At 40.9% G+C, this 19,065-nt stretch overlaps 1 protein-coding gene across 4 annotated transcripts in view; it reads left to right on the plus strand.

Moving 5' to 3' along the window:
• LOC140199561 (WAS/WASL-interacting protein family member 1-like) overlaps nt 1-12,749 on the plus strand; it is a 123,637-nt gene extending 110,888 nt beyond the window's left edge. For 3 of the 4 annotated variants that reach the window (XM_072261832.1, XM_072261833.1, XM_072261834.1), the window contains exons 3-8: nt 3,379-3,508; nt 4,979-5,155; nt 7,009-7,827; nt 9,823-10,026; nt 11,209-11,322; nt 12,432-12,749. In XM_072261832.1, the coding sequence (XP_072117933.1) occupies nt 3,379-3,508; nt 4,979-5,155; nt 7,009-7,827; nt 9,823-10,026; nt 11,209-11,322; nt 12,432-12,484 (1,497 nt within the window). In that variant the 3' untranslated portion in view covers nt 12,485-12,749. The remainder of the gene's footprint in view (nt 1-3,378; nt 3,509-4,978; nt 5,156-7,008; nt 7,828-9,822; nt 10,027-11,208; nt 11,323-12,431) is intronic. The other variant, XM_072261835.1, reaches the window with a different exon arrangement.
• Nucleotides 12,750-19,065: the final 6,316 nt, after the last annotated feature.

Below are 19,065 nucleotides of genomic sequence, written 5' to 3' on the forward strand. Positions count from 1 at the left end.
GTTATATATGACTACCACTAGGCAGAAATACCAACAGAACTGCACAGCAACCTTTAATGCAATCTGATCTGTAAATTACCTTAAATTAATAATATTGATTTATCAGATATATGTTCACAGGGACGTAGGTATCATTGTACACCAGGCACTAAAGGTTAATCTGAAGGTGCAGTAAGCAACTAGGATGGCAACAGTACTCTTGTCTTCATTCCTTCAGGATTTAAGTACAGGAGTTTTTACAGACCTACATCACCTTGCTGAGACCATATCCGCAGTAAAAAGCACAATTTTCTTTCCCTTTCCATAAAAAGAATAGATCAGCAATGGAGCAAATACAGCAAAGGTTCACCTAACTAGTTCCTGGGGTGAGGTGGGTCTGCAATTTCATAAGAGCTTGAATGGACTGGCTCTCTACACTCTGGAATTTAGAATGAGAGATCTCAGTGAAGCATACAAAAATTCTTAGGGTTCGACAGCGTAGAAACAGGGAGGATGTTTCCCTCATCAGCAGTTTGGAGCTAAGGATAATGGTCTGAAAATCAGGGGTACGTCAATTTTAGGACTGAAATGAGGAGAAATGTCTTCACTCAGCAGTGAAATTTTAGAATTCTCTACCCATGGGACTGCAGGGGCTGAGTCATTGCTTACTCTCAAATTGAGATGAATAAACGAAAGATATGAGAATTGTGCAAAAAATGTTGTGTTTAAGGTAAAAGATCAGCCATGATTTAGTTGATAGTATGATAAGTTCAAAGGGATGAATGGCCTCTTCCTGCTCTGATATATATTCTTCAGATGATACCTTGTCATAGAATCATACAGCTGGCCATTTGGCCCAACTTGCCATGCCAACCAAGATTCCCATCTATTCTAGTTCTGTTTGCCCATATTTGCCCTGTATCTCTGTTAACCTTTCCTTCCGTGTACCTGTCCAAGCACCTTTTTAAATGTTGTTAGTGTACCTGCCTCAACCACTTCTCCTGGCAGCTTGTTCCATATACAATGGATTCCAGTTAATTGGACCATCAATTAATCAGGGCAGCTGCCTATTTGGGACAACTTTTAAAGAATAAAAACTAATCAAGAAAATAGCCAGAATTCCCTTCGTTTATTTGGGACATTATGTGGCTTAATTGGAGCAGGAGACTGTTGCCAAACAGTTCCTGATTATTGTCAGGTGCTTTCAGATGTCGTCGTTAGACACTATACTGTGCTTAAAGCAAACAGATTTTAAATAGTCGGTTGTGTGTGCTTGTGTTCAAAAAGCAGTGAGTTTTATCACCGATAGTTGGCAAAAAATAAGCAGTAAAACAACTTGGAACTGTTTAGCACACTGTGGTTTTAAGCATTCAGGCTTGGAGATGCCAGAAACGGCCGGGAGTGAAAATGAAATGATTTCACTACTTCAACAAGTTGGGAACTATGAAGAATTTGAAGGCATTGACAATCATTTTGAATGTTACAATGGAAGTGAAGATTTGGAGGATGCAGTCCATTACCTACACTAAGTGCTGGTGGTGATTTTGTCCTTTTTCAGTCAATCAAAAGAACATGGTAGGGTACACTGGATGAATTCCTCTGTCAATAACTATTAGGAAACTACACACAGTGTACTATAGTAGTATTGTTAGTGTTCTAACTTGTTCTGTTTTTTATTTAAATGGAGTATTTGTTAGTCAGGTAAACAATAGTTAGTCTTTTTTATACCTTTTTAACTATTCCATGAAATGTCAGCTAATTGGTACAGCTGCTTAATTGGGCCAAAATGTGCTGGTCCCATTATGTCCCAATTAGCCAGAATCCACTGTACTGATCACCTGGCTGGAAAGGTTACTCCTCAGGTTCTTAATTAATCTCTCCCCTCTCACTTTATACCTGTGCCCTTTAGTTGCTGACTTCCTAACCCTGGGAAAATGGGAAGTGAGGGAGAAATTTTGAATGCATGCTCATAGAGGGGAAAAATTAATGTTGGGCTTGATGTGTATTCAGACATGCTTGTATATTTAAAAAGACTGAGTAGATGTATACTTAAGATTCTAATGAGCAAGTGGTACTATCAGCATCTAGAGCAGAGTCCCATGAGCAGTTTATAAAATTTTATTGGTATTCAAGACAATAATGACCGGGAATTATTTTATTGGGAAGTGTTAATACGTTTAAGGCTGAAAAATCATTTTGACAATGTACTTGTTTAATTATTCAGAAAGATTTTTAAAGAAACCCATGAACTTCAATGGAGACAGGATAATTTTTAAAAATTGTTCAAGAGCTATTAGGAGTATATTTCTGTCAGTTGCTATGGTAAATTATTGATATGTAACAGCATTTTTGTTTGTAACATTTGCATTGAGTATGAATTGTAAAGGCAATTGCAAAAGCTCAGCTTTCTGGGAGACAAAAGCAGCTTGATTAGGTAATTGTCATCAGGTGAGTAGATTTGAGCTTCCTGTTGAACCTGTTGCAAAAGACACACACTGTTTCGAACCATTTGGTGAAGGGGTGGGCAAGGACCACAAACAATATAGCTGATTATCTCTTCTTTACAATAATGTCGTCTCCTTAACCAAGTAAGATGCACAAATAGAAAAGTGGCATCCACTAAAATTAATACATTGTGATTTAAAACCAATTGTTCCTTTTGAAATCTCCAGGATATCTCAAAGTTCTTTCCAACCAATGTTTAATAGTGAAAATGAAGCTGTCTATTAGTATAGCAGACTACCAAAACTAAATAGAAAATCAGCTTTGCCGATGTTTGGGAGATTAAAAAGTGGTTGGAAGAGCTTTGTCATTTGTCATGGAATTGTTTACTTGAGACAGTAAATAGAGCCTCAGTTTAACATCTCATCCTAAATGAATAGTACTACTTTTCATATGCTTGTTTTTGCAGTGGGAGCTTCTCTATTGATAACACTTTTGCCAATTTCTCTCTCCCTCTTCAATGTCTCCACTTTTATTTGGTACTCTGTCCACAGTTTTAGAACCTGCTCCACTCAACGTTCTTGCACCGATTGGTCTTTGGTATGTCCGATGCCTCTCTTTCCCACCCCATGCAACTTCTCAAGTGGTATTCTCCAAGTAACGCGTTTGAATCGGTCCCTTCAAGTTATTGATCTTCTCTTGCTATCAACCATATGGATTAATACAGATGTATGTAAAGTTCCCTCTGATAGATTATGGAAAGCTTCCTTTTATAATGACTACAAAGTAAGAAAGGTACTTTTTGCATGATGCTTCCCTGGAAGTTCAGTTGGTATCAAGCTTTGATAAACATCGGTATTTAAATTTGAATTACTGCTGGTACATTTTAACATCTATGGTAAGATAGTTTAACAGCAGTAGATATACTTCTTACTTTATTCCCTTGGCAACAATTAGGCATGTACTGAAAAACCCGCCCTGAACAAAAGTCAGCAGGCAGGAAGAGATGCACTTTTGTCAGACATATGCAAGACAAGAAAGCTAAAGAAGGCTGTTACCAATGATAGGAGTGCACCATTGCTTAATGGTAAGTTTGGAAAACTTGACTTTCAGTTGGACAAGTAAGCTTATATTATGTGAAAATTCTACAGATGTTTTAGAAAGTCATACTTTATATCATTAAAAATCCATAACCCTATATGAATGTACTTGAGGTTTATAATCAATCAGTGTAACATGGGAGCCACAATAGTACAGCGGTTAGCATGGCCTATAACAACTCGGGGCGTTCCAGAGTTTGGAGTTCAATTCCAGCACCATCTGTAAGGAATCTGTCTGTCCACCCTGTGGAATGCATGGATTTCTCCTGGGTGCTCTCGTTTCCTCCCATGGTCCAAAGATGTATGAGAAGGTTAATTGGTCATTGTAAATTGTCCCGTCATCAGGGTTGTTGGGGGTTGCAGGGCAGTGTGGCTTGAAGGGCCAGAAGAGCCAACTCCACGCTGTGTTCCTAAATAAATAAAGATATTTCCAGAGAAGCAGTTAAAACTTGCACTTTGTGACCTTCCTTGCATTCCAAAAAATGATAATGAGTTTCAAGAAGGCTGCTTTTTTAACGTATGGCCAGAAATCTCCTTTGCCCAAGCTGTTTTGAGGAAATTTCACTTTCACAAACAATACTTTTTGTTTGGTGTACAAATATAATTCTAACTCGTAATATGGTATGTAAATACAATGATGAGAAAACTGACTTGCTATATATCCAATAGACTAGAGTGATGTACCAGGCCCGCACCTGGACTCACTATGCACAGTCCGCTTGTGCCTGGTCTTATCAGGGTCAGATATATATGACTGACTTTATTGATTTGAGGTACTTGCTTTACTGATGTCAGGGGGCAAGGTCTCAATGGCAATGAGGTTTCACGGACAAAGTCCATTGACACTTGTGGAATACTCTCAAGTTTTGACAGGAGGACAAGGCATGGACAGAACTTTGAACAAAGTTACAGCTGTCAAGGATTTTGATTTTAATCTCTAATGTTCAGAAATATTATGACAACATAAATAATTAAAAGATTTTAAAAATGTACCTTAGAAACAATGAAAGATATTAACTGACCATTGCTTAAAGAAATAGAAGGCAAGAGGGATGATAACTCATCCCCACGAAGATCAATTAAACTTTCTGTCCAATACCAGATAAACCCAATGAGTCCAGTTCCAAGGAGTCTAGTGTCCACTGTTGGTCTTGGATGTATGGAAATCCTAATTTTACTGAAATTTCCATTAAGACCATAAGATACAGGAGCAGAATTTGGCCATTTGGCCCATTGAGCCTGCTTCACCATTTCATCATGACTGATCTATTTCCGTCTGAGCCCCAATCCCCTGCCTTCACGGCCTGACTTAGTGTATAAAAGCTAATGTTTCCAATCCCAGTAGGAATCTTCACAATTCGGGGTACGTAATCAATCAGTGTAATCTCAGAAGTCATAACATTGAGTATATGTAATTTTAATATATTCTTCCACATTTCAAATGTTCTGTTAAACAGCTCCTAAAGGACCCGGTGGTGGTGGTGGTGGTGGTGGTGGTGGAGGAGGAGGAGGAGGAGGAGGAGGAGGAGGAGGAGGAGGAGGAGGAGGTGGAGGTGGAGGTGGACCTGGTTTAGGAGGATTATTTGCTGGTGGAATGCCAAAGCTGAGGTCTGCAGGAGCCAGAGAAAGTTCAGGTGAGTTGTAATTAATTTTAATTGTTATTTTTTTAATGTACTCCTTTTCATACAGTTCAGTTCTCTTAATTGAATTACTCAATTATGGTAAGTAATATAGTTGGTAAAATCTTGCTCTGTACATTTATAAATGCATTTTTTGAGGATTTTTTGTTTTATTTGGAAAGAATACAAACAAACAAAAGAAACAGGAGTAGGATAAACCCATCCAGTGCCTTGGATCTGCTCAAAACATCATAGTTAATCTGACCCTGGCTTCAACTCCATATTCCTGGCTGGTCACTGTTCACAAATCTGCCTATCGTGGCCTCCTAGCTTCCACAGATCTTTTGGGGTAAAGAATCCTGAAGAATCAAGACCCTTTGAGAGATAAAGTCCTTCCCCATCTCAATTTTAAAAGGGCAATCATTCATTCTAAAACTGTAGTATATGCCTAGATCTAGTTTCCTTATGAGAAACTAGATGATGCATTCTTTCAGCATCTGGGTTGTCAATTGTCCTCCAAATGTTGTTAAAATAAGATGACATTTAACTCTCCTAATCTCTGATCCTTCTTAACCTTTTCTCATTAGCTGGCTCTTTTGGCTTCTCCTGGGTATGGTCTAACAGTTGGATCAAGTCTTATCTGCTTTAATATTCCAAACCCCTTTCAATAATAGCCAATATCTCACTGTTCACTTTATCTACTGATTTCCCTTTGTGACCTCTTGTGTCCTTTATGTAACTTGCTTTCCCACCTATCTTTCTGTCAGCTGTCTTGGCCACAATTGCCAACAAGTCCTTGTAACTAGTGTAGATTGCGAATATTTAAAGCCCCAGCACAGACTCCTTGGCCTTTGCTTGCGGATTTGAAATGATCCATTTACACCAACTTTATTTTCTGTTTAATGCTCATGCCAATGTATTACTCTACATGCCCTGAACTCTAAAGCAATAATATTTTCTATGGCACTTTAGGGAGTTACGTTTGTAAATCCAAATACTTGACATGAGCTTTCCTATTTTCCACCCTGATCATAATGACACCCCAATAAATAGTTTAAACATGAATTGCTACATGCCGTAATTGCAAGGTTTGCTGCCCTAAAATGCACCATATTGTTTAACTCTATAGATCGTGACAAATCAAAAATCTTGTATGTTCTTCCAAAGAGCCTGTTAGATGGCTAGTCCGAGTGAATGAGGTCAAATTAAGTGTACCTCTCTGAGGGTCAGCAATGTTTGATGCCCCTTTGAATTGTGTCCAGGCAGTCTGATGTTGAGTGTCCCTTATTGTGTTTGTGGAGTAACAACTTTCCCCCTTGCTGGGCTCTGCCATTTTCACCAGACTTTACAGACATGCCAGTGTCAGACAATTTGAGTTCTTCCTCAGTGAGTCTGTGGCTTGATAACTTGGGGGCTTCCACTCTCACTGTTGTCTTAAATGATGATCTCACTCACTCATATTCTCAGGGAGTCTTGGATTATGACCATCCATGACAGCACAGACTGCAGAAAATTCTTGCCCATTTAACTATTCTTCATTTGTTGCAAAACTATCTCCGCAGAATAAATAATTAGAGCAAAGTTTTGCTTGTTGTCCTTATGCACTTTGTAATTTAAAATCATTCTATTGAGGTGATTTATTTCCAATGAATGTAATTTGTAGAGTGCCGTGCAATGCTGGTTTGCACACAGTTTATGAAAATCTGTTTCAAAAACTTTGGGGAGAAGCGGAAGTAATAAAGTTGTAAGTGCCATTTGACTGGTGAGACCAATGATTTGGCATAGAACAACAAAAAACTTAAAAATTGCTGTTTTTTTAAGATTATTTGGTTTCTGTAAATCCTTAATTTGCCTATTAATGTCTACAGATTCTGGAGGAGGAAGACCACCATTAATGCCTCCAAGTGGAAGATCACCTAGACCATTTGCACCAAGCAGTGGCTCACCAAGGTTGCCTGGGTCAGCATCATTTCCAAGGAATATTGACCCTGAACCACCAAGAAATAGATTCCCTCCATCAAGTCAACCAAAGTTTTCAAGGCCAGATATTGGTTCAAAGTCTGACGCAGGACCACCACCTGTACCAAATGCACCACGGCCAACAGTAACAAATACGCAGAGTAGAGGTCCTCCACCCTTCCCAGGAAATCGGCTGCCAAACACAGGGCCTTCCCTACCAAATCGCAATCAAGGGTCTCCCCGTCAATTCCCTCCAGTTCCTCCACAAAGCAATATAAATAGATCTCACCCAGCTCCCAGCCATGGCAGGTCTGGTGACGATAACTCCTCTCCATCAAATCCTCCAACTCACAATACCAACAGACCTCCGCTGCCCCCTACTCCAGCTCGGATGATGGATGATAGGCCTCCGCCACCTCCCATGATGAACAGACCTTCAATTAACAGGGATGGTCCTCCACTTCCACCACCACAGAGTCAGAAACCACCTGTTCCTCAGACACCCAGACCAACTCCTTCCTTCCAGGCACCACCTCCTCCACCACCTAATCGGCCAGGACCCCCACACAGTCATCCAGCCACTGCGACAGAGGTTGAAGTTCCAAGGCTTCCTCAGAGGAACTTGTCGCTCCATGGCACTTCGTCAGGTTCTTCTGGGCCAAACCGGGGTCCACTTCCTCCCAGTGAAAGACCTCCACCACCTGTAAGAGATCCCCCAAGCAGATCAGGTACGTTCACCATCAATGGTTATCCACTCTTTCCAACAGGCAAAGGTGACGCATAAGACTTGTGATAAAGAAATGCAGTCATCAATTTGCACAACCAAATGCTTTAATAACCACGTAGCCTCATCTTTTACAGCTGGTACTGTAAAGCGTAGTGGTTAGCACAACACTTTACAGTACCAGTGACCCGGGTTCATTTCCTGCCATTGCCTGCAGGGAGTTTGTACGTTCGCCCCAGGACCACATGGATTTCCCCTGGGTGCTCTGGTTACCTGTCATGTTCCAAAGACGTACAGGCTGGTAGGTTAATTGGTCGTTGTAAACTGTCCTGTGATTAGGCTTGGGTTAAACTGGGAGATTGCTGGGCAGTGTGACTTGAAAGGCTGGGAGGACCCATCCTGTGCTGTATCTCAATAAATTAAACAAATCTTATCACTGTGTATCATTGAGTGATGAATATTGTCTGTGAAGGCAAGGGTAACCTTAACAGTCTACTTCAGAATGATGACCTTGGGATCATAAGGTATAAGAGCAGAATTAGGCCCATTTGGTCCGTTAAGAGTGTTCTGCCATTCAATTGTGACTGAATATTTTTTCCAAACCATCTTCCTGCCTTCTCCCTGCAACCCTTAATCCCTTTAATAATGAAGAATCTTTCAATCTCTGCATCCAATGACTTGACCTCCAAAGCACTCTGTGGCAACAAATTCCACAGATTCACCATCCTTTTGCTGAAGAAATTCACCCTCATTATCCCCTCAGAACTAATCAATAAGCTCCAAGACCTTGGCTTCAATGCTTCCTTGTGCAATTGGATCCATGATGTCCTCACTTGTGTAGACCCCAGTCAGTTCAGATTGGCAACAACATCGCCTCCATGATCTCCATCAGCACAGATGCACCACAGGGCTGTGTGCTTAGCCCCCTGCTCTACTCGCTTTACACCTATGACTATATGGCTAAACACAGCTCCACAAGTTTGCTGATGACACCACTGTCGTAGGCCAAATCAAAGGTGGTGATGGATCAGCATATACAGGAGGGAGATTAACAATCTGGCTGAGTGGTGCCGTAACAACCTCTCACTCAATATCAGCAAGACCAAGGAGCTGACTATAGAATTCAGAAGACCTAAGGTCCATGACCCAGTCTTCATCAGAGGATCAGAAGTGGAGAACGTCAGTAACTTCAAATTCCTGGGTGTTACTATTTCAGAGAACCAGCACGTAAACGAAAAGCAAAGAAAGCATAGCAGCACCTCTACTTCTTCCGGAGTCTGCAGAGATTCTGCATGACATGAAAAGCCTTGACAAACTTCGACAGATGTGTAGTGGAGAGTGTACTGACTGGTAGCATCACGGTGTGGTTTGGAACACCAATGCCTTTGAACGGAAGATCCTACAAAAGGTAGTGGATTTGCCCGGTGCACTATGGGTAAAGCCCTCCCAAACATTGAGCACATCTACATGAAACGCTGTTGTAGGAAAGCAGCATCCATCATCAGAGATCCTCACCACCCAGGCCATGCTCTTCTCTCAGTGCTGCCTCAGGACTCACACCACCAGGTTCAGGAACAGCTACTATCCCACAACGATCAGGTTCTTGAACAAAAGGGGATAACCACATTCACTTGCCATCTATTGAGATGTTCCCATACCAATGATCTTGCTTCAAAGGCTCTCAGTCTCACTGTTTATTGCTATTTATTTCTATTTCATTTGCACAGTTTATTGTTGTTTTCTGCACTCTATTTGATCTTTCATTGATCCTGTTATAGTTACTATTCTATAGATTTGCTGAGTATGCCAGCAGGAAAATGAATCACAGGGTTGAATGTGGTGACATGCATGTGCTCTGATACTAAAGTTTACTTGGGCTTTGAATACAGGTAGATTTGTGGTGTTCATTAGAGCAATAGATTTGAATACTATTTTCATTGTTAAGCATATTGTATATTTACTCTCAGTACACTAATATTTTCTGACTCCTGTATAACAGGACCTCTTCCTCCTCCTCCACCACCGGGAGGCAGAAATGGTGGTATCCAGAAAGGGCCACCTCTCCCACAGCCCCCAAGTCGAATGGTCTCAGACAGCCCCAGGGGTGGCTTCAGGCCCCCACTACCACCTGACCGAGGAAGCCCTGTTCCCCCACCAGCAATGAGGAATGGCTTTCAAGAGCCCTCTCAGGCAATGTATGAAGGTAAACAACACTTCTATTTTTCCATCCCCTCATTTTCATTTTATGGAATAAATTGAGTTCGTGCTTCAATGAAGTGGTGTTTAGATGGATCATTGAGTTTACAATTTGATAGATTCAATGTATTTCCATCTTGATCGTTTCAACCACCAGATTCTGTGCTACGCTTTGCCTGATGATATGGTAGAAACCTTGCTCTATAACAAATGGTCAGTTTTAGTCTTGGTTTGTCCTGTGTTTCTTGTGATATCATTCTGGAGGAACATTGTATCATTTTTTAATGCATGCATTTCTAAATGACAATAGGCAAGGACTGAGTGTCCTCATAATCTAATCTAGTCTAGTTGTATGTAAACTCAACTTTTACTCATATAAACTGTCAAATGATATAGTAGATGTTTGGATGGAAATATGGATCAATTAATGGTAGTTTCCAGACATAGCAATATTTATGGAGTTCAATATAAATGTACTGAATTTAGAGGGGAAATGTTAATTTCTCCCTGTATAATTGGCAGCAAGTTTTGGACTTGCAGAAGTTGAGAACAGTTATCCACAACTGATTTTTCCAGCCTGAGAACATCAAGTTTGGGTTTTTCCCCAATTATTTCCAATATCCTGCCCCCTTCTCTGTAAGTATTTATGTTTACATAATACTTTTGTTAAGGTGTCTGCAGTAAAATCCTGTGTCAGTTTGACCCAGCACATTTAGTGCTTCACCATCAACATAAATGGCAGAAGCAGCAAGAAACTAAATCAATTTAGACTTTTTAAAGTGAAAGTCCCTTTGTAGTTTCCAGTGTCCTTGAGTTTTTTAAATGGTTTCAGAGAAGTTTTAATTGATTTTGAATGTATAATACATTCAAGTATGTTTGACAGCTGTGCTTAAATTGGGCGTAGAACTTAGGGGAATGTCTTAGCTGGTTATCCACGTTTTCCCAATTTAGTGAACAGAACTTGTTCTAGCTATCTGTTACCATCTGGAAAATATCTTTGAAAGTGCACGGCCTCACTGTCAGGGATTCAGCTAGCACACCACCACGAGTTGCATCCGTCAGAACTGCTGAGGTAAGCTCTGAGCTCATTTGGAAGACCAAAGCAAGAGCAGGCAGGCTTTCTGATGATTATGAATTCTGACTCATTCTGATGTCCATGATTGTCAATTTGACTGTTTTCTGCCCGCAGATGAATGGGAAGGAAGATTTTCTTTCCATTCCATCTCAGATCTTCCACCACCAGAACCATACGTAAACTTTCCAAAAACTTATCCCAGTAAACAGAGCAAGTCAGAGAGCAGAGGTGAGTAACAAGAATAAAAGTCTGAAACAGTGGAACTAAGAAAACTTTTCATTTGAAACATTTTAAAGTTGAATACGGTTACCCCCAAGATTATTTCTTGCATATTTAATTTCTTTACCATGAGAATTTAACAATTATTAACCCTGCTATACTTCCTGTTTCCATTTCTGGGTGAGGGCCCAGCAGTAAGCATACACTTCTGAAAATAAGCCAAAATACTGCCAAAAGTGGGGGAGGGGAGCGGAGGGTGTAGAAACAAAGTTTTAAATGTACTTCACTATTTAAAACAGCATAAATACCAGAAAGAAGTAATGTTTAGCCCTGTTTCAAAATATACTGAATTTTATTTTGTTGGAAGATAAAGAAATTCAAGTGGGTTCCTTTTGTACTATTTTAAGTATTATTGGTTAGATTTTAGTTGCTTGTGGAAATAGGAATTGAGTTAAAGTTTCTGTTGTTCCTTTAATTAATAACCATTGATGAACAAAATCAGTGTAGACACCCAGTGCAGATAATGTATCGCCTTCATACAATACATTAGAGAATTGCATCTTCCAAATCTTCATTTGCATTGTAACTGTCAAGATGATTGTCAATACCTTAAACCTCTTTGTAGTTTCTAACTTGTTGAAAGAGTGAAATTGTTTCATTTTCACTCCTAGCTATTTTTAGCATATCCAAACTTGAATGCTTTAAACCACGGTGAGAAAAACAGTTCTGAATTGTCCTGCTGCTTATTTTTTGTCAGCTGTCAGTGATTAAACTCACTGATTTTTGAACACAAATATATGCAACTGATGCTATTTAAAAACTTTGCTCAAAGCATGGTGTAAGGTCTAACAGCCATGAAAGTGCTTGTGACTGACACTAGTTTGAAATTATTCACCAGCAATCTCCTTCCACCAATTAAAGGGCATACTGTCCCATATAAACCGAGGCAATCCTAGCTATTTTCTCGATTTAGTGTTTTTTTTCTTGAAGAGTTGTCCCAAATAAGGCAGCTGCCCCGGTTAACAGATGGCCCAATTAACTGGAATTCACAGTATTGTATTTGACTCAAATCGTTATTCTTGAAATCCTGCAATAATCTTGACCTTTTACTGTAACAGATCCATCCCGGAGAGAGCGAGGTGCCCCACCTCTTCCACCTGTACCAAGGTGAAACGGACTGGCTGCTGAAAGTTCTTGGGAAGTGATCCTGTCCTCGTGAGACTACCTTGCACGCTTTCACAGCAGACACCATTTTCCTCTATCAGCTTCAGACATTTCCAGCTATGGAAATGTAGGCTTGCTGGCATTTTGTTTGTGATGCTTATGGCATCTAGAAATTTAAAAAAAAAAGTCTATATGCATTTTGACTGCTTCAGTGTAAAACATGCTAATTTGTTTACATTATTATGGACCAGAATAAATGTATTTTGCAGGAATATTTCTTTAACATAGTTCATTTCAAGGTATATATGGTAATTATCTTTTGGGTGCTCAATGTATAGTACATCCTTTAATAAAAACAGGCACTTTGGCTTTAACCAAATATTCTTGAAGTATTCAAATTTAATTTAACTGAAGGGCAGAATAACATTTTTTAAGCCACATACTACAGGGACTAAATCAAAAGAATTTAACAAACAAAAGATAATAGATACTCTTATTTACAAAAGTCATCTTTTGTACTCCAGATTTCATCACTGTGGTATACATATATAGAGCTCAAAAAGACAAACAAAATTCATGTAGCTGCAATTTTGATTTGATTCCAGGATGATAAATGAGAAATATATGTGCAAATTTTAATTCCACTTCCCATTCCCTTTCCAATCTGTCAATCCATGGCCTCCTTGATTGTCATGATGAGGCCACACCCAGGTTGGAGGACAACACCTTATATTCTGTCTACATAGCGCCCAACCTGATGACATGAACATCAATTTCTCAAACTTCTGGTAATGCTCCCTGTTCACCATTCCCCATCCCCTTTTCCATCTCTCACTTCTTGCCTGCCCATTGTCTCCCTTTCGTGCTCCTCCCCCTTCTCTTTCTTCCATGGCCTTCTGTGCCCACCTATCAGATTCACCCTACTCCAGCCCTGTAGCTCTTTCACCAATCAGCTTCCCAGCTCTTTACTTCATCCCTCCCCCTTCAGGTTTCACCTATCACCTTGTGTTTTTCTCTCTTCCCTTCCTCCACCTTTTAAATCTGCTCCTCAGCTTTTTTTTTCCTCCAGTCCTGCAGAAGGATCTCAGCCTGAAACATCGACTGTACACTTCCATAGATGTTGCCTGGCCTGCTGAGTTCCTCCAGCATTTTGTGTGTGTGGGATGTAAACAGAAGGTCAGGCAACATCTGTGGAGAAGCAGAATAAATGTTTCAGGTTCATGATTTGACATCAGAACCTGCTAAGTATTTGTAGCATCGTGTGTTTTGTTCAAGTTTCCAACAAATACAATCCTTTTGCTTTCTGCTTCTTATTTCTATACTTGATTTATAAATTGTTAACTTTTATTAATGGCCATTAGTATTGGATTTTCCCACAGTGAATAATGTTTTCTGTTTCTATCTGTATGTCCATACCTTATGGTGAATAGAAAGATTTCAACATTAATTACATCCTGGTCAGAATTTCATACAAATTTAATTTGTCTTCTATAGTGATACATTTATATTCCGCTTCTTGCAATATTGGAGAAGTACAAGATCCAAGCTAAAAAGGCCACCACTAATAGTAATATTCATTAGCTTCTGCCTTAACCGATAGACCATTGCCACCAGTCATCCCCTATAAATCACCGGCTTGCAGAAGCAAGCTTCACCTGCCATAAAGCCTATCGGATGCCAGGCAGCACTGATCCTGAATTAGTATGACACAACAGCACCTCTTTCACTTCAGACGGTTGAAGAAGTTTGGTCTGGGCCCCAAAATCCTAAGAACTTTCTACAGGGCACAATTGCAAGTATCCTGACTGGCTGTATCACTGCCTGGTATGGGAACTGTACTTCCCTCAATCGCAGGACTCTGCAGAGAGTGGTGCGGACAGCCCAGCGCATCTGTAGATGTGAACTTCGAACTATTCAGGACATTTACAAAGACAGGTGTGTAAAAAGGGCCCGAGGGATCACTGGGGACCCAAGTCACCCCAACCACAAACTATTCCAGCTGCTACCATCCAGAAAATGGTACCGCAGCTAAAAGCCAGAACCAACAGGCTCTGAGACAGCTTCTTCCACCAGGCCATCAGAATGATTAATTCACGCTGATACAATTGTATTTCTATGCTATATTGACTGTCCTGTTGTACATACTATTTATTACAAATAAATATAAATTGCACATTTAGACAGAGAGGTAACGTAAAGATTTTTACTACTCGTATATGAAGGATATAAGAAATAAGGTCAGGTCAATTCAATTCAAATAAGAGCACTGGAGAGATAACATCACTCTCTTCAAAGTATCTTTCAAATATATTAGCAAGGCAACATCTTCATCATCTGCCAGAACAATGTCCCCAGAACTGACATTCACGTGGCTTAGTTGGACAGGCCATTTCATTCTTATGTTCAACAGCAGACATCTAAAGTAAATGCTCTATTTCAAGATCTGTGGTAACAAGAGATCAGTATTTGACATGGGAAAAGATCCTAAGGATGATCTCAATATCAACATTGAGTAAGGGGAATCTTGAACCAGTCATCATCATTATTATGTGCCGTGTCATATGACTTATGTGGTCCTGGTGACTGTGATTGTTCTTGGCAAATCTTTCCACAGATGTGCTTTGCCATTGCCATCTTCTGAGCAGTGTCTTTACAAGGTGGGTGGCCCCAGCCATTCCCAACACTCTTCAGAGATTGTCTGCTTGGCATCATTTGTGCATAACCAGGATTTGTGATGTGCACCAGCTGCTCAAACGACCATCCACCTGCTACCATGGCTTCACATGACCCATGAGCTTGAGCTTCACATGGTTTCACATAAGTAGGTGCTACATCTTGCCCAAGAGTGACCTGCAGGCTAGCGGAGGGAAGGGGCACCTTATACCTCCTTTTGTAGAGTCGCATCTCCACCCTGCCACCCACTTCTAACCAGTAAATGCTCAAACTGGGGAGGAGCATTCAGGATGCCTTGAGAACCTTGAGTCTGTGCATCGGAATCAAACACAAGCCCAGCAAACACATTGGAAGGAACTCACAACCTCCCAAACAACCCCAGTAATCACCACCAACCCCACCTGTAGCAGAGTTTGCAGGTCCCTTATTAGCCGCATTGGCCACATCAGAACCTACAGAATCAAGTCTTCTTTGATCCAAAGGACCCAAGAAGAAAAAGATATCACTTTCAAAAGACACGCTAAATTTCTGCTTGGTTGCTCACTGTCTGCAGTCACTTGTTGGTTCAACACTAAAACCTTCCCTGCTTCTAGTTCCAAGCTAATGAGCAAGTCCATGACCAAACTTAGGCCCATTGACAATCAAATTTTATGAAAAGAACAAAAGTCAACTAAAATTAAAATAATGCCAGATTACACTTAATTAAATTTTTTAAATTAATTATAATGTTTTAGGGTAATTTTCCACTTTGTTTCAGAATTCTTTCTCCATTCAAGTGAATGGAAACACTAAATGAGCAGAGACTGAACAGGCATCAGTTCAGCTGAAAAGCCACCTTTGAGCGGAAATTTCAAGAAAACTCGTCATCAGTATCGGGTGGTTGTCTTAATCTGCATCCCAAGCGTGAACAGTTAATTTGCAACAGTTGGTCTAATCAACAAATATTCTGGGCTATAAAACATAGAAACATAGAAAACCTACAGCACAATACAGGCCCTTTGGCCCACAAAGCTGTGCTGAACATATCCTTACCTTAGAACTACTAAGGCTTACCCATAGCCCTCTATTTTTCTAAGCTCCATGTATCCATCCATGGGTCTCTTAAAAGACCCTATCATTTCCGCCTCCACCATCATCACCGGCAGCCCATTCCACGCACTCACCACTCTCTGCGTTTTTAAAAAAAAAGTACCCTGACATCTCCTCTGTACCTACTTCCAAGTACCTTAAAACTGTGCCCTCTCATGCTAGCCATTTCAGCCCTGGGAAAAAGCCTCTGACTATCCACATGATCAATGCCTCTCATTATCTTGTACACCTCTATCAGGTCACCTCTTATCCTCCGTTGCTCCAAGGAGAAAAGACTGAGTTCACCCAACCTATTCTCATAAGGCATGCTCCCCAATCCAGGAAACATCCTTGTAAATCTCCTCTGCACCCTTTCTATGGTTTCCACATAGTGAGGCAACCAGAACTGAGCACAGTACTCCAAGTAGGGTGTGACCAGAGTCCTATATAGCTGCAACATTACTTCTTGGCTCTTAAACTTAATCCCACGATTGATGAAGGCCAATGCACCATATACCTTCTTAACCACAGAGTCAACCTGGAGATTATTCAAAACTCTACTTGTATCCTAACTTCTATTCATAACACAGTCTCTTCAGATCAAAAATTATTTACTTTCACTGTAGTTCTGAGGAGTTGAAAATCCCTAACACAAATGATTTGGGTTATTTTCATGTTGGGTGGTTGTTGGATGCATGGTTTTTGTCCAGTGAATGTTCAATTTCATTAGAAACTACGGTCTCTTTCAACCAGGCCAGCTTGAAGAAGTCTTTGATAACTACCACCAACATGTCACCTGTGGAAGCAGAGGAGCCAACACACCTGACCACTGTTATACCAGCAACAGGAACATTTCCTGTGCCATCCCTCATTTGCACTTTGGAAAGTCCAATCACTTGGCTGTACTTATGTCCCAGCGCATGGACCACAGCACCAGTGGTGAGGATCAAGAAGGTACGGTCACAGGAGGTGAAGCTCCACTTACAGAACTGCTTTGGACTGGACAACGTTCAAGGATTCAATTTCAAGTCTGAATGAACATGCCACAGTTGTCACTGACTTCATCACAACCTGTTTGGATGAGCGCAAGTCTTCAAGAACACACCGGGCATACCCAAAATAGAAGCTGTGGTTGAATCAGGAGATTTGTAGTCTGCTGAGGGCTCGATCAGTGGCGTTAAGATGGAGCTGGTGAAGCTGAGCAACTGCTTGCTGGTGACAAATAAAATGAAGAAAACAATGAAACACTTTATTAATCACACTTTTTTTGCAAACTGTAGCTTTCCTGTCAGAGTTGAGCTTTTGAACTGTCTGTACGACCCGGCGGGAATTGAAATCTCGAATATGCAGGGCAGTTGCAGCGTGGCATGTGTGAGCTGAATTGAGGTGGCGGGGTCTGTGCCAGAGAGCGGGAATGAGCCAATGTTTGGCTAGTGTAGACTTGGAGGTAATTCAATTCAGCAAAACCGAGGCGATGGGAGCGGAGGTGATGTGGAGTCCCGACATCAGGGCCTGAGAGTGAGGAAAGACCCAAGGTTTGATTGATTAAAGCACCGAGCCGATTGGAAGAGCTGGGTTCAGGCTGAATTGAGGAATTGGGGCGCTGGCCCTAGAGTGTATTGAAGTGGCAGAGCCCGGGTCCAAGGACAAGGAGTGACCTGAGGTTTGAATGGTTTAAGTGCTGGGCCAGATTGAAAAGGTGAGGAGAAAGGGATGGGCTGGTTCAGTCACTGCTCGACGAGTTTTATTTGACTCGGCTCTGAATTTCAGCTTGTTGCTCCACGAGTTTTCCTCATCTCGGCACTGAACTGTGACTGCGACCTGCAACTATCACAGTGTGGACGAACTTTTGTGAACTTCAGTTCTGAATACGATTTGCTTACTTATATTGTTTGCACATTTTTTTCCTGCACATTGCGTGTTTGAAGGTCTTCTTTTGTTTTAATGGGTTCTCTTGGGTTTCTTTGTTTTGTAGCTGCCTGTAAGGAGACAAATCTGAAAGCTGCATAAAATGTACATACTTTGATTTAAAAAATGTACTTTGAACTTTAAAGACTGGTGATTCAGAACTATATTAGAAGACCTATGGGAGTCTAGCTTAAGAGTGAGAAAACAACTCTGATTGAGGTTCGAGAGAGAATTGCATGCACATCATTTCTGGCAAAGTTTGCAGGCTTTCCACCAGGCTTTGGATCATCTGGACAATAGTAATACTTAAATCAGGCTGCTGTTTATTAACTACAGTTCAGCGATCGACACAATCATACCCTCAGCTCTAATCAGGAAGGTACAAAAACCCAAGCTTCTGTACCTCCCTCTGCAACTGGATCCTTGACTTCCTCACCGGGAGACTGCAGTCTGTGCTAATCACAAATAACATCTCCTTCTCGCTGACAATCAACACAGACACACCTCAAAGATGCGTGCTTAGCCCACTGCTCGACTCTTTCTACACCATTTGCCAATGACACAACTATTGTTGGTAGAGTTCCAGATGGTGACAAGGGGGATACAGGAGCGAGCTGGATCTGATGGTTGAGTGCTGTCGCAGCAAAAAACTTTGCACTCAACAGCAGTAGCAACAAAGGATTGATTGTAGATTTCAAGGAAAGGTAAGTCGAGGGAACACAAAGTCCCCATCAAGGGATCAGAATTGGAAAAGGTGAGCAAAGTTTCTCCCTTCTGCCGCCTGCATGAGTTGATGAGGCTATCGGGACTTAGAGACCTTTTTTTACCGTGCCCATGGTCTGCTGTTTATCAAATTATGGTATTGCTTTGCACTGTTGTAACTATATATTATAATTATGTAGTTTTGTCAGTTTTAGTCTTGGTTTGTCTTGTGTTTCT

Source organism: Mobula birostris, chromosome 6 (assembly GCF_030028105.1).
Source record: "Mobula birostris isolate sMobBir1 chromosome 6, sMobBir1.hap1, whole genome shotgun sequence".
Classification (NCBI taxonomy): domain Eukaryota; kingdom Metazoa; phylum Chordata; class Chondrichthyes; order Myliobatiformes; family Myliobatidae; genus Mobula; species Mobula birostris.